Raw genomic sequence first — 16618 nt, 5'->3', positions numbered from 1 at the left:
TGCAAGGGAAGCCGAGATGCCCGGCAGGCTCAGCCTCCTTAGACGGACACAGCCCTTCAGGCGCTGTCCCCAGCCCCATCCTCTGTGACCTGGTGCTCTGTCTTTGCTCTTTGCAGCTGCCTGCCCCGTCCTGTGCAGCGGGAATGGACAGTACTCTAAAGGGACATGCCAGTGCTACAGCGGCTGGAAGGGCGCGGAGTGCGATGTGCCCTTGAATCAGTGCATCGATCCTTCCTGCGGGGGCCACGGCTCCTGCGTCGATGGCAACTGTGTCTGCTCTGCCGGCTTCAAAGGCAAGCACTGCGAGGAAGGTAAGCGCCAAGGGGCGGGCTGGGCAGCCGTGGGGGCGGGAGGCGTTTGCAGGCCTGGACCTTTGCTAGTGAGCCCAGTCCTGGCTCCGTGTTTTGCAAAGGAAGTTTCAACATTTTGCACTTCAGACCCCTCGGCTTTGATGGACTTCTTAAGCTGTAGAATTTAAGAGAGAAGGCTTGCCGGGTGGCTCTGGAAGACATGTTTTGTTTTCCCCTTCTTTATGTTAATTAGCTCCTTTTCTTTTTCTCTTTTGTTTTTCTGTCTTATGTCTCCCTCTGCTTCTCCTCCCCTTCCTGCTCTTTCTTTTCCTTTTTCTTCCTTCCCCTTCCCCATCTTCCTCTTTTTTTTCTGCTTTATTTAAAGTCCTCTGAATTGGAAATTATGGTATCCAGAAAAAAAGAAACAAGAACCTTAATCCTCCCTTCCCCAAAGCTGTTTTCTTTTCTTTTCTTTTTTTTTCTTAAAGCTGTTCCTGGTAATCTCAGACCCATATATGTCTGTGTAAATATTTCTGCAGAAATTAATATCAATAGAAGGCAGTCAGGCTTGAAAGACTGTAGGTACCTGTGTCATTTAGAGACACCATGTAGGGCAAATGATCCTGGTTACCTACAATCACAGAGACTTAGAGGAGAGTGGGCGTGCGGCGAGAGGGCTGGGATTTGATGAGTCCTGAAGAGCTCACTCTAGCGTGCTTTGAAGTAGTCGCTAGCACACGTGGGCAAACCAAGCCTGATCGGAAACTTGTGGTGGGGGGGGGGGTGGTTTGGGGGAGGAAGTACGGGAATACAGGGAAAGAGCACCTCTCCGGAGGTGTTCGGAAACCAGCTCTAACTAGTTCTAGTTGCTCTGGTTAGTGCTTCTGGAAGTCATTTGGTAGCAAGGTGTTGGGACCTGTGAGGCACTGGAACCCGGCCAAGCTGCCTGTCAGCCTTCCCCCTCTGTATTTGCCCTTCCAGAGTATGGTTTTAGTTGCCCATCTATTGCTTTTCCCCTTATAAAGAATCAACCACAGTTAGCAGGAAGGTAAAAACCTAGGTTCTCTCCATCTCTCGCCTGCTCAGTCATTACAGCCCTCACCGCAAAGTAATGACAGTGACTTTCCCTTAGATACCCACACAAAAGCTCCCCTTGTGACTTCTCCCATTTCATAGTTTTTAGAACTATTTCCACAAAGACTCAGCTTCTGTGACATTATTCTTCTAAGATTTTCCAATACATCACTGCTAGTGCCCTTAATGGGGCCCAGAAGTGTGACCCCACCCCCAGATCCTCACTTGTTCAACTCTCTCTCTATTTTTCCTCTATAATAAAAGGTAGCCTCCCTCCCTCCATCTGCATCATAAAACCAAATTGGGAGCTTGGATGGAGGAAGTGCTGATTTAATAACCCTGTTTGAAAGGTTAAAGTTCTTAAAGATAAATGGACTGCAGGAGGCAAAGCTGCATTGGCTGAAGACATGGGAGAGGCCAACAATACGACAAGCAAGGTTAACACGCCCTTTTGCATATACCTCATTTGGCAAGAGGATAGTGATAGAGCAATGGTGTTGCCCATCTTAGAATTTTTTCTGTCCCGTCAAGATTGTGCATATCTGTATGAGTGGGATTTCAAGTATTCTCTCAACTTTGTCACTCTCCCAACTGGTCTCATTTAAATGTTCAGAATGAATTAAGCATCCAACAAAACAAGGAAGCCACGTGGATCATTATGAAAGGATGAAATCGCCTCTATTGATTTCTGCTACCCCAAAAGAATGAACCGAGATGATGCATATGCTGTTTTCAAAATAGGAAATGGAATCAGAAAGCCTGGATCAGCACTTTTTCTTCCATTTAGCTTTTTTCTTTCTGATATTCATCATAGTCATAACGTTCAAACAGTTTACCTGAAATGGCCATGGCAACGAAATCAATAGTTGTCATCCTCCGTTTTTGCTGCATAAACATTGTTGTACAATTAGCAAATTTGCACAAGAAAATGAAAGGACAGATTTGTGAGGTTTCACTCGATGATGTCTGGGGGAGTGGGAAGGTGAGACGAGAGAAGAATTGACATATTAGTTTAAGTCAGCCATGTTTTCATGTCAGTTTCATGGTTGAGTCATTTTTCAATGACATTTAACTTCATAAATGTAATTCATGGTTCATCAGGGGTTTATAGTACATATTGTTTGTAAAACTCCTTGACCTCCTTTTCTATCCTTAGGGACAAAAATTGCATTCACAACCCTTTTTTGTCAAACCTACAGAGGGCCCAAGACTAAATGAGTTCTAATGATTTCAGCTGCCAGAGGGCTGGTGGTATAAGGCACATGGTACTTAGCTGGTAAAGGCCACTGTCCCCCTTTTAAGTATAACACTGTTTCTATTTATAAAGCTTTGTAAAATGCCATCCTCCCTCCTGCCTGCCTAAGACTCTGAGGAGGTGGCCACAAGACCATCGTATGAAACTGGAACCAAATTTAAAATTCATAGTGAAACTACTCCCCTTAAAGTCTGAATTCAGTTATTCCATCAGCTGCTATAATTATATAGCACAAAGGGCATATTTACTGGTTTCACTGACCTGAGAAAGGGTTATCTCATATTTCTAGATACAACAAATGGTTCTTTTGATGACATTCCACTCCAGGGCTAATAAATCTCAGTGGATTTTCCTCCTTCCTTCATACTGTAATTCAGGATAGAGAAGCAAAAGCTAATTTATCTGGAAGAAAAGTGCCATTTTCTTCCTTTTTTTTTTTTTGGTATATTACTTTTTATTTCATCCTTTTAGAAAAAGATCATATGATAGTTTTTTTCAGTTTTTTGAGAGCTCCTAGCTATTGGCACCTCACCAAACATTTTAAGTGGCTAATTATAGATGGAGAGTGATTTTTGAGGCACATAGCACATGAGGTATTTTTGTGTAGATTTTGATTTTGCTATGTTCGAAATGGGGACAGAGTAAAAAACTAGAACTTTGGGATTTTCTTTTATGAGAAGAATATGGACAAGATTGATTCTGAATGAATGAGTTCATGTTTTGCAGATTCCAAACTGCACAGCATTCTTCCCAAAAGTAAGATGTTGTTAGCACCCTTTTCTCTCTTGTCAGTCCTTCACACTGGAAATTTGTCTCATTAACAACAAATGCTTATGGCGAAGTCTGCCGTTTATCCTTACAGTAATTATGTATTGAGCACCTACTGTATTCCCTTGACTGTGAGAGGCATGAGATGTTAAAGGCATTGCACAGCCTCTGTGTGAATGTCTTCCATGTGTTTGAATCTTTCAGTTCATTTACATCCAGATGTGCTCCACCCTCCTGAATGGAGCAAATTTGAAAATATCAGAAAGGGTTCATGTCATCAGGAGTAATAGTCCCCAAGGCAATGAGTTCAACATTAAAGTGATTGTAACCAGAGAAAAATGACATCATCATAAATGTCTCCAACTAATAATAAGTCACTGAAATGTACCTTTCTGAGAGTATTCCTGATTAAAAAATATAAATAAAAGCAAAAAACAATGGCAGCTTTTGCTTCCCCATGGCTCAAATAGTTTTGAACTGATTTCCATAAATAACATCTTCCTGAGAAGGTCCAAATGGGATCCTGAAAAAACATCTCTTAACGCTGAAAATTCTTATTTCTGCCTCAAGCTGTGCCCCCAGATGATGGCAGAAGCAAAGGCTTTAATCTAGGCCAACAGACCTGATTTCCAAGCTGTTAAAATGAGCAAAGTTTATGTCTTAGTCAAATAAGATGACAAGACCCCCCCCCCCGCCATTGCTCTGATCCACCAGGCACCATCTGAGCCTCACGCAAGACCACTGTTCACCACTCAAACCCCACGGTGTGCAGTGCCCTCTGTTCAAATGCCACTGCATCATTTTCTAGGAATACCTAAGGAAGCTGGTCTTCCTCTAAAAAGCCCTGTTTATCCATCCTTAGGCTGGATGGATGTCCAAAGTTTGGGGTCACATTCTCATACAAAAAGTCCTGTCCTGAGAACTGGCCTTTGCAGCTCACTGCTCTCCTCACTTTGAGTGGATTCCCGAGTAATAAACTTCAAGTCACTACTGGATGTATAGCCACTCTGATTACTAAGATGGCCAAGCAATCAGACCATGAAACTGGCAAGAACAACAATGAGTGGAATCTGACCGTTCATTCGCCTGATTGACGGTCTGGGGGGAGGTCAGTGCCACAGCCAGAGACTCACCCATCCATTTTACTAAGATTATGTGTAGGAAGGTTACCCCTTTGGGATCACTTCCACACCCAACTTCACCTCTTCTATCCTGCACGTTTACTAACTTCTTCCTGTAGATGTGTGCTCAGAGAATGAAAACTAATTTTAGACTTAGCCTAAGTGAAACTTAATTAGGAAAGTGACTCATGCATGAGTGTCACTGGTTTTCTTTTTCATCTTTTGGTACCTTCTGAAGTCAAGTATTAGTGAAGTTAGACTGAGCCTCTCTACTTTTCTCTCCAAAAGTGAGGGATGATCGGGTCTGGTATTACATGTAGAGACATCACCTGCATTCATGGTCCAGTCTCAGAAGCCCTGATGTGGTTTAATAAGATACTAATGCTTATAAGTACAAGGTTCTCAAGGTTGGATGATACATCTCTATATTTGGGTCCTCCTAATTCTGCTTGAGAAATCCCCCTTTTTCCTTTACATTCTCTTCAAGTTTGAGATTTGGTGTTTTAACAAATAAAAAGTCTGTAATTCTTTATGGGTATCCTTCAAGGGGCCATGTACTACCTGGGCTGCTCCATTTGCTTGCAGGCGGGTAGGAATTGGTGGACCACTGGTCCGTTCAGCTGTAAACTGGTGTTTCATGGCCCATCCCCCATGAGTGATCAATACTTTTCCTCTTTGTTTTTTTTTTCAGTTGATTGCTTGGATCCTACGTGCTCCAGCCATGGGGTCTGTGTAAATGGAGAATGCCTTTGCAGCCCTGGCTGGGGTGGTCTCAACTGTGAGCTGGCGAGGGTCCAGTGCCCAGACCAGTGCAGTGGACATGGCACTTACCTCCCCGATACGGGCCTCTGCAGCTGTGATCCCAACTGGATGGGTCCCGACTGCTCCGTCGGTAAGCCAAGAGGTTTTCTACTCACTTTCCCCAACACTCATGCCCTGTGTTCCTTCCAAAAGCCCAAACAGATGGGAATCTGCTCTTTCCACTCGGGATGGAGGGACTTTGGTCAGTTGCATAGTACCTCTCTTGCTCTGTCCTCAGTCATGAAGTCTTTGATCCTTGAGAAGAGAACAAACAAACAAATACCACTTGGTTCTTGTGCCTCGTTGGTTTCATCACTGCAAATGACTGAGGGGCCCAGGAGGGATGCTTCTATTTGCATTGTAGCTTTCTTATGTACACTCCCTAAAGGTACCAGAAAACAAAACAGAACAATTCAGTCCCAGACAAACTGAATGGAATGTCCTATAAAAGAGAAAAGACGCTCCCTCGGGGTGCCAGGTGAACATGTTATAAAGCTCTGCAATGCTCCAGTGACAGGAAGATAATGAAGTTGCACTGTACCCTTTATTTTCCTAAAATTAAGAGTACGTGTCTTACCTCCCTAGTGACCTTAAAATGGAATGGTTCAACAGTTCAAGCCAGTCTCCACCTTTCCAAGAATGGTTCCGTTCACACTGTCAAGCGCCTATCCAAGCAAGCCATCATCCTTCCGCCCCCTTCTGTCAGATTACCATGGCAATCAGGAAGGGAATCTATGCGAAGCTTTGCTACAATGGGAAAGAAATGAATATTTCATTCCAGAAGGAAAAAAAAAAAGGAAGAGTCAGTTAAAATGGGCTATTTTGGGTATCTTCTCAGCCCACTCGCCTCTGCCTTCGACTCTGATGTTGGTGGTCCAGGCCAAGCTCTGTGGAGGATGGGGGGAGGGGGCACCCTAGATCCAAGGCCCAGCGGTGCTACCGACATGCTGTGTGACTTGGAGTGAGTCACTGACCCTCCTGGTCTGGTTTCCCCTCCCCTGGCACGATGAGCCATGCCTCCCTCAGTAGTCTGTCGTAAGGATGAGTGTCTGGCACGTGCTTGTCCTCGAGTGAGAGGTCTGGAATACCAGAGAGTGCATATCTGTCTGTATGTCTCCTCCCCAACCACAAAAGACTTTGAGCTCCTTTGAGAAAGAGGCTGTGTAAATGCAGCACAATTAGAGCGGTCATGGTTGCCACCAAGGTGCCGATCTGGGTGACAGCTGGGCCTGCAGTCATCGTGAGGTTGGAGCCGCTGGGTCTCCGACTGGCCTCTGGTCAGTTCAGGCTCTCAACAGGGAAAAGAATCCCAGCTGGCTGGAGAGTCAGGCTCCACAGGTATCTTTTCAGGTGGGCACCTCCCGGGTAGCTTGGCCAAACTGCTTGAGCAGCAATGTCTGACCTCTCCCTGGGATGGTCTCAAGCCCCAGAGCAGTGGTTCTCACACTTCAGTGTACATCAGAAACACTTGGAGGACTTGATAAAACAGATTTCTAAGTCCCACTCCCCACGTTTCTAAGTCAAGAGGACCAACCAGGGCATAGGAAGTTGCATTTCCACATAGTTCCCAGGGATGGCGATGTAGCCAGTCTGGGGACCCCACTGTGAGAACGCTGCTCTAGAAACTACCTCACAGTGGATGAATACCCAGCCAGTGGAGAGACAGGCTGCCCAAGATGACATACCTGTGGGCCTTGGGCCAGCTCCAGGGACCCGGGCCATGTGTGTGGTCTGGCCTCCAGTGGAGGGTTTCACCGGCTGTGGTGTTGAGCTGTAATCATTGTTTTTCTTCCAGAAGTGTGCTCAGTAGACTGTGGCACTCACGGCGTCTGCATCGGGGGAGCCTGCCGCTGTGAAGAGGGCTGGACAGGCGCAGCTTGTGACCAGCGCGTGTGCCACCCCCGCTGCATTGAGCACGGGACCTGTAAAGATGGCAAATGTGAATGCCGAGAGGGCTGGAATGGTGAACACTGCACCATTGGTAGGCAAACGGCAGGCACCGAAACAGGCACATATTGCTTTATTTTCATAAATCGTAGATCTATAGTGATGGTCGTGCGTTGCAACTGGCTGTTCCTTCAGGGACACGAGTGCTCTCCAGCATTTCCTGCTGCCTCTCCAAATCTCCCAGGGCATAGTAGGGAAGGGAAAAGCAAGGTCCCGATTGGAAAAGGCTTTCCCTTCTTTCCAGAATTCCAGATTGGGAGGAAAGGGACCAGATCAGATAAGAAAATCCATCCAAATTACTAATCGTGGAGAAGGGAAATGCACACGCATGGGAAATTGTCAGGGCCTGGAGGTTTCAAGCACCCCAAATGACTGCGGTCTTCAAGTCTCCCCTTTTTGAATACCCTCCCAGCCGGATCTCTGCTTGCTGGCAACAACTGAACTCACTTCTTTTAAACCAGGTTGGATGCAGGGCAGGACTCCCAGGTTTCCTGGGTAACCAGGTACCCCTCTAATACGTTTGAGCATCCTCTTGCCGTCCCAAGACAAGGCTTTGTCCTTGGGCTCCTGACCCTCCCCATCACCACCACCATCGATAATGTCTCCTCCTCTGGCCCCATTTCATTCTCAGTCAGTCACCTCTCTGTATATATAAAGCTTGATGACTGAGAATATTTCTTAAAAGGTCAATTTTCTTTAAGAAGTAATACTTCTCAAGTTTCTTCAGTTTGGGTTTTGTTTTTGTCATGGTTTAGGGTTGGTTTCATGCCAAGCTGGCTGAGGCCACTTGCTTGCATGGAAACTCTCAGAGAAGTCTCTATCCAAACTACTAACATGGCCCCTTGAACTTACCTTTGATTCTAGCCATTGAGTTGGGGGCCCTCCCCTGTGTCCTAGCCCCAAGACCCCAGGCACCTGGAGTGAGAGGAAGGGTTAGGAGCTTCTCCAGGGCTGACTCATGAGATCAGACTCAGTTTCCCATGCTGTTCATTTGGGTGGTCAAGCAGAGATAAAGTGCTCTCTGCGTTAGGTTTCCCCCAATTCTCTAATTGGGCATCCGAGGGGCAGCGTGCCTAACCAGGCCATGACCATAGCACCGGGACCTGCCGGGACAGTCCGTTGGCAGTGAATTGTTTTTGCAATCGTTCAATGATGCTCCAGATCCCGCTCCCCCTGCAGCCGCTTTCATCTTCAGTTCCCTGCAGAGTCTGGGGGATAATTCGGAAGGCTTTCAAGGGAAGGAAGTGCACAGCCCAATACTGAGACAGCTTAAAATCCTTATTAATAGCTCCCACTCTTCAGGGGTGCTCCTCTTGGTATACTTTTGCATGCTCGGTGTGATCTGAATACAGACTCTCCCCACCCTCATACCTCCATTGCCCCCAGTCTCCCTCCCCAAAAGAGCTCTTGCCAACCAGTAACCTTTAGGTAGAAAATCGCCCTTTCTCTCAGTTCACACAACCCAGCCTCAGTTTCCCCTTTGCTCTCCCCTTCCCGCATCTGCCGAGGGTTTAGCATCCCACAGGGATTCCTGCTGACTCTCTCCTACCTACAACTCATCTCTACTCCGGGAAGAGCTCACAGGAGGGCAGCCCTGATGGATTAGAGCAGAGGTTGGAGAACTATAGGCGGGGGTGCGGACCAAATCTAGCCTGCTGCCTGTTGCTCTGTGGCTTACGAGCTAAGAATAGTTACATTACTTTAAGGGTTGAAAGAAAAATATTTCCTGACACATGACAGTCATATGAAATTCCAATTTCAGTGTCCCTTAAACAAAGTGTTAGTAGAGGACAACCACACCCATGTGTGGATATATCATCAGCTTCTGCACTGCACCTTGGCCTTAAGTAATTGCAACATGGTCCACAAAGCCATTTGTTGTCTGGTGCAAAAAATACAGGAGAAATCTGGCCAACCCCTGAATTGGAGAGTTGCGCAAATGTTGGCAGAGAGGGAGGAGAAAAGAGAAGAGGGTCAACGTTCACTTTAGAGAAAGGATACCAATTGTGACTTGAAGGCCATCAGGGGCCAAGAGAAAGGGAAGGATCCAAATGTCACAGAGAACAAGTGGAGAGAGAACAGCTGTTGCATGGAAATGTCTCTGGGGCCTGTGAAGATGAAATGGGAAGATGGTAACTTGAGTCTCATAGAAGATGGTGAGGATGTGGCCAGCAGGAGAACACAGGAGATGATTCTTTCTAGCCAGCCCTTTGGGTGAGATGAATTAGAGAAAGGTGTTTTTGCTCCTTGAAGTGTCTAGTTCAAGTTTCCCAGCTCCATGAGCTCTTGAGAAACAGAGAAGGTGCAGATTTATATGCCAAGTAAAGCTCCCCCAAATGAAGCTAGTGACGTCCCAGGAAAGTCTCTCCTTCAGAATTATGATCTCTCATGACTTCATGAGCTCGCACTACGTATGTTATAAAGATCTTTATCACCAACGTCTGTCCTTGTGAGAAATTAGGGCTCTGTGGTTTTATTAGTAGTATCAGTGCCATCTCCTCACAGATTTACATTCATTGGGCTTTGCTCAAAAAAAGCCAGGCATTCCTTGGTTGGTGAGATTTGCTATTCAAAATCTAGAGGTGCTCGTACACATGTAATTGCTCCTTTTGCTTTTCAACCTCTGCCCCCAGAGCTGTTTCATGGAGTTTTAATCTTTTATTTTGAGCAGACTCTCCTGTCGATTCACTCTAAGTGAATGCCGCAATTTACCAGCCCAGAATCAGTCCTCCTCCTCAGGGATACTGACAGTCAGAAAAGAAAGAGAGGCTCTTTGGTCCCTTTCAAGCAGAGCCTCAAATGCTATATTTTGAAAATAGAAAATAAATAAGAATGAAATGGCACCTAGTCTGCATAAAAAAAAAAAATGCATTGGGAGGTTCGGGGTAGGGCAAAGCAGTGGGTGCTTGGGTTGTCTGTGGTCTGTTTTCAAAAGGTCGTGGTGTGACAGTTTTCTTAGGGTCATTGCAAATAGTCAGCTAAGCGTCTCACATCAGTCCTTGTGTATCACGTTTATTTTACCCAAGGAAGCAAGAAGACAGATGCAGGGGGGAAAGAGATGAGGATAAAAGCACAGCCTTTCAAAACTCAATCAAGTAGAATCACCAGGATCTATCCATGCTTGGTCAAATGCATTTCTGGAATTTTTCAAACAAATTATTCTTTTATATTTGGATATTTAATACATATTGCTAAAGATTTAAATATAAGGTATAACATTTAAATGTTAACTGGTAGAGCTAACTTGCCAACAGGTTGGATTCTACCAAGCAATGATCTTTTATTACCTCTTTCTAGCAAGTTAAATACAGAGTATGGCAAAAATCTCCAGAATTGCAGAGAGGAGAAATAGACATTGAATCCAAATCAACCACAATTCGTATATCTCTTTGGAATATATTAGCATTATTTGAATAGGCTGCGGTTTACTCGTATGAATAAATCAGAAGGCACATTGTGTGGTTAGACTAGTTTCATTCTTTAAACATAATCCTAAAATGGGCTGTTGTTCCTATCAGCTGCCACCCCTCCCACCACCCCTTATTAATACTGTGGATTTAACCTCAGCAGCCTATTCAAAGTCTATAACACCAGGGCATAAAGGAACCATAGAATAACTCAGAAATCTCTATGAACTAGAGTAAACTCAGATAGACATCTGTTATAAAGAAACAGAGTAAATGTTAACATGTTCTGCAAGCAGAATAGTCAGGCAAAATACAGGGAGAGACCAAAGTTCTTATTGCTGGAGATTACAAGGAGGAAAGCAAAATGTTCATTGAGGATTGTTGCCATTATCGTCAGCTGTCCAGATATCCACTCTAAATAATACAGTCTAACACACACACAGAGTAAATCCACCAAAACTAGGCTCCGACCCTAGGTGAACTCTTTGATATCTGGGTAGTGAGCAATGTCTATAATGGTTATTCCAGCCTGTTTACTTTTTCTATGTGGTCCTGACCTCCAGCTGCATTTCGGAATCATGAGGACTGGATTCCCAGGATCGTGTGGGACTGAGTAACCTGCCCCTGTACCACAAGTCAGAACAGTTTTCTTTTCCCTCTATCGCACTGGGACCCTTCTATTTTTCCTCTTTAATTGGTTGGGGAAAGAACTAGATTCTTGTGATGTTAATAAGGAAAATGAATCTTTACCCAAGGTAAAACCAGCCGTGCGACAATCTGATGTGCTGATCAAGTGATTGTCATCAGGAGTAGACAGGGTCACAATCCAAGAGGGAGAGAGCTTCGGAGCTACAGGGAACAGGTCAGGAAGAAAACGACTGTCAAAATGAACCAACTTCAGACTGAGTCCAGCTGCTTCTGCATCTCATTCCAGCTTCATTTAAGTTATGGAAACTTTTTTTTTCTTGTAGCTATTATCCTTCAACATTTGAGCTTTCATGACTCTACAATGAGATATCAAGTTGAGATAAAATTAGCCACTGTGGAACCGTCCTTCCCACTGGGTCTCTGGAAGCAGCTAATTCTCTGATTGGTTCATTAACCTATTCCTCCGGGAGCTCTTATTGGAACCTATCCTAGGATCTCCCTGTTTTTTGAAGTGAAAGCCTAAAGTGGTAGTTCTTCACTGTTTAAGATTATAGACAGCAGAGAGCAAGCAGAACATGTTCCACTGCTGCTTTTTTTCCCCCTACACGTTGGCCAAAATGTGAGCCTTTTCATTGAAGATCAGGAATCACCACATGCCCAGAAGTTCTCTTCACGTCTGGGTCAGGCAGTCTGCCCAGGTTTCCTACCCAACCTCAGCACAAGGCCCTGGAGGTAGAAGTTAGAGGAACCCATTTTCAACTCAATGCAAAAAGTGGAATATAATGAAAGGGAAAAAAAGCTGCCTTACAAGTAGTGAGACTCTCGTAGCTGAAAGTGTTTACTTTCTTAGCCTAGATGTTGAAGAGGGCCTTTCAGGGGAAGGTAGACTAGATAGACACAAAGCTCCCCCTGGCTTTATGGCTCAACCATCCTCTAGTTTTAAATGGAAACATTTTTTTGGTATGACTTTCTATGTGAGTTAGTAACATATGCCCCAGCAGAAAAGGAGGTCTCATCAAAAAAGAAAAGAGGGGAAGAAGTCTTGCAGTTATAGTTCTGTGGGGAGACAGTGAGTTGGAGTATTCCTTGTACCATCACCTTCATGTTTCAGAGGGTCCCCTTGATGTACTAGCACGTGGCCCACAGGGACAAGGCCAGATCCAACAAGTAGACAGCTTGATACGAGGTCTCACCGCCTTCACAAGAGCAAAGGACTAAAAACAGTTTGGAACTCTTAGAACAGAAACCCATGGGTGAGAGTGAGCGTGAGGAAGATTCCAGACTCAAAAGAAAGGAAAACATCAAAGAATAAGAGCTATTGAAAAAATGGGCTGCACTCCCTGAGTGTATGTAGTGAGTACTTGGTCGCTTGAGCTTTTACAAAGAATCAACATTTCTTCCAAGACTATGAGTCTTGGATTCCACAATATGCACTCAAGGCTTTATATTAAAGAAAAGGGGAATGCAAAGAGGGCCCCAGAGCAATGAACCCCATAAGATGTTCATGATGGGCATTTTCTCATCACTTGCTATCTGATTCATTGCGGTGTCATGAAGAATAAATTGACAGAGGGCAGGAGCTCTGTGTTCTAGGCTTGACTGTGCCACGAACATTCTGGATGCCCTTGAGAAGTCACCCAACCTTTCTGACCTTAGTTTCTTCCCAAGGCCAATGAGGGGGGTGAACCATATCACTGCTTTCTAGAGTGTGGTCCACAAACATGAGATGTTTTTGTTGGTGTGCAAATGTATTTTATTGACTGGTTATATGGGGCTTTTAAAAAGAAGTATTAGGAAAAACCATAACTGGCTCATTAAACTCATGATTATATGGGCATTAATGCTTAGGGATGTGGCAAAAGCAGGTAGTGATATTAGGCCTAAGTAAATTTGAAGAAAGATATTAAGTAAATAACAGTGCAGATATTGCAAATGTCACGAATGCAATATGTGATTGACTAGATTTAGAACACACTTGGATGAGATGATCTCGAAGGACCTGTCTGTCCATCTCCAGAAGTTTATTACTTTTGATGCAAATTTATAGGCATCAAATGGAATGGTCCACTCCAGGACAATCAAATCTTTCTCTCTTCTATAAGGTCAGGGAGGGTCTCCAGGTAGATTCCCATAATATACTAATACACTTTACATCAAAGGGATGGATACAGCAGAGTGTTGGTTTTGCCGATGATACGTTGTGAATTTTGTTAGTTAGTTTGTGTGATTATCTGCTCATCTCAGCTCCAGTTTACATCTGATTTACCTAGAGAATGCTTCTGTGCATTGAAAAACTTCCTTCAGTGGTTTATATTTGTGTTTCTTTTTGTCCATTTATATTTGTGTTTCTTTTTCTAAATTTTTTACTGAAGTACAGTTGATTTAGAATGTTGTGTTAATTTCTGCCATACAGCAAAAGTGATTCAGTTATACATATATATACATTCCTTTTTTAAATATTCTTTTCCATTATGGTTTATCATAGGGTATTGAATATAGTTCCCTGTGCTGTGCAGTAAGACCTTGTTGTTTATCCATTCTATATAAATTAGCTGAAGTCTGCTAACCTCAACCTCCCACTCCATCCCTCCCCCAACCCCCTCCCCCTTGGCAACCACAAGTCTGTTCACTATGTCCGTGATTCTATTTGTTTCATAGATAGGTTCATTTGTGTCATATTTTAGATTCCACATATAAGTGATATCATATGATATTTGTCTTTCTCTTTCTGATTCACTTCGCTTAGTATGATAATCTCTAGGTCCATCCATGTTGCTGCAAATGGCATTATTTCATTCTTTTTTATGGCTGAGTCATATTCCACTGTGTGTGTGTGTGTGTGTGTGTGTGTGTACACACCACATCTTCTTTATCCATTCATCTGTTGATGGACATTTAGGTTGTTTCCATGTCTTGGCTATTGTAAATAGTGTGCTATGAACATAGAGGTGCATGCATCTTTTCGAATTATAGTTTTGTCCGGATGTATGCCCAGGAGTGGGATTGCTAGCTCATATGGCAACTCTATTTTTAGTTTTTTGAGGAACCTCCATACTCTTTTCCGTAGTGGCTGCACCAATTTACATTCCCACCAACAGTATAGGAGGGTTCCCTTTTCTCCACACCCTCTCCAGCATTTCTTACTTGTAGACTTTTTAATGATGGCCGTTCTGACTGGTGTGAGGTGGTACCTCATTGGAGTTTAGATTTGCATTTCTCTAATAATTAGCTATGTTGAGCAACTTTTCATGTGCCTATTGGCGATCTGTATGCCTTCTTTGGATATACTTGTGTTTCCTAATTAAAAAAGAGATGGTGTTAAAGTAGAGGTCCATCTGACTATATCCACGTCACTTGGATTTGAGCAATGCAAGCCTGATAACGAAGGGATTAAGACACAGTCTTTCATGTCAGTCTACCTGAGATCAAATCCGAGCAGATTTCTTAACCTCTATGCGCCTCAGTTTATCTGTAAAATGAGAATACCGAATACGACCTACCTCGCTGGGTTATATGTAAAGTAGTTGGCCCAGTGCCCATCATAAAGTAAAAGCCAGATAAATGTGAGCCAACATCATCATTATCATCCCCCATTATCACCATCATTATCTACTACCAACGTAAGACAGAGCACAGGGGAGGATTATCAAAATCAACTTCTCTTTAAGACATTTCTGCTGCCTTCAGTCTCCCTCTCACACATCTGCCTTCAATCCATCAAGCAGTTAGCAGCATGTCATAAACAACACCTACCCACTCTCCATTTCCCAAACAAAGGTTTGTTCTGTAACTTGCTGGCATCTGGTTCTAACAGAAAAACTGTCTCTCTTACCTGGAATTGAACCTGCTTATTTTACCAAACAGCCCAATTGTACATGAAACCAAACATCTGAATATCCTTAGGTTAATACAATTGTGAAATTGGGGTTTGCTGCTTTCAACCAGAGTTCCCCCATACTAGACCTCTTGGACATATCCAGGGGTAGCCAAGAGTTCTCTGAGAATTTATTTTTAATTCTGGGTTTCCTTTTTACCATAAGTATACTTCAAAAGGAAAAAGACTTTTCCTTTGAAATATTACTTTGGAATTCTGTTATTATTTGAAGAGAATAAAACTTCAGTTCTTTAAGCCAGTGTTTCTCCATATAGGGACCACAGACATATTCTGGAGGCCTTTGGTAGGAATCTGTTCTCCTTTAAGAGGAAATCTGGTATTTCTTATGTTTGAGGATGTTGTCAGGTCAGTGTGTGTTAGAACACCTTGTCCTGGTCTCGCCTTTCCTTACTCCTTCTCATTCCTCATCTCTGTGGGTTCTAAGATTCTATCTGCCTGGCTCTGTGCATCAAAGAATGACCTAGGAGCCTCAACTTTGACTCAGTTGAGTAGCACACATGCTTTTTGGAGAGTCAAGACTCTCACTGATGGTCTGTCCCTATTCAGCCCAATAAACTTCACAATTGCCCGCATTCCTCCCAGGCTGCAATTGCTTGACTCCTTGGAGCATAACTCAAGGGTCATATCTGGGGATTCTTTGCAATTCCTTGGCTCATCTCCTGCATTATCAGGGGTCGTACCGGGTATCCCAGATGTTCATGGAAGAAACAAATTTTGCATTTTCTCCCAAGTTGTCTGCCTCATGGGGTTCACTCTTATACTAACCCACTTCTTTCATAGCATTCTATTTCACAAGCTCTTTTTCAAAGGCTTGCCTTTATTGCTTTTGGAAAATAGGGTACCATCATTTTGAAAACCCGCCAGTCGAAGTCAGGGATTATTGCTCTCCTCCTCCATCCTTGCCATCGTGCATTTCTATGTATCATTATAACCAGACCCGCAGAGGCCTTCATACCATTGATGATCTCTCAGCCTTTCCCTTCATGAGTAATAAAGAAAGAAACCTCACCAAATAGCAGCCAGGAGAAAGTTGAGTATTTCATCATAAACATTCTCGGGATAATTAGAATGGATTAAATTACAAGAGAAAATGCATTTAGTTAATCTTCCCTCTAATTAGAAAAGTATCCCTGGTTTTAAGTAAAGTGTTTGTTTTTAAAAACATATTTTCATTGTAATCAGTACGGGGGAGGCCTGCTTGGTCCTCAATGATAGGATTCAACATCTGCAAAGTAATTAAAAGCTACCAGCCAGTGATTTTTTGATGATTAAGATCCTTCAGGAGCCTATTCAGTCTTTTCCCATTGCTTTCACCATGGGATTCTCCATAAATGACCTTATTCTGTGGTCCGTGGCGACGATACCCTCTTTCTGTGCCCAAACGGGTGAAGATGTGTCTGACTCCTCTCAGT

The 16618-nt window shown here is 43.7% G+C and overlaps 1 protein-coding gene across 1 annotated transcript in view; it reads left to right on the top strand.

Annotated features, from left to right (window-relative positions):
- TENM2 (teneurin transmembrane protein 2) overlaps positions 1 to 16618 on the top strand; it is a 463195-nt gene that overhangs the window by 300906 nt on the left and 145671 nt on the right. The window contains exons 9-11 of the mRNA XM_036847957.1: positions 117 to 311; positions 5200 to 5400; positions 7105 to 7290. Of these exons, the coding sequence (XP_036703852.1) occupies positions 117 to 311; positions 5200 to 5400; positions 7105 to 7290 (582 nt within the window). The remainder of the gene's footprint in view (positions 1 to 116; positions 312 to 5199; positions 5401 to 7104; positions 7291 to 16618) is intronic.

Source organism: Balaenoptera musculus, chromosome 3 (assembly GCF_009873245.2).
Source record: "Balaenoptera musculus isolate JJ_BM4_2016_0621 chromosome 3, mBalMus1.pri.v3, whole genome shotgun sequence".
Classification (NCBI taxonomy): Eukaryota; Metazoa; Chordata; class Mammalia; order Artiodactyla; family Balaenopteridae; genus Balaenoptera; species Balaenoptera musculus.
The sequence above is the reverse complement of the archived record's forward strand: the minus strand, read 5'-3'. Positions and strand labels throughout refer to the sequence as shown.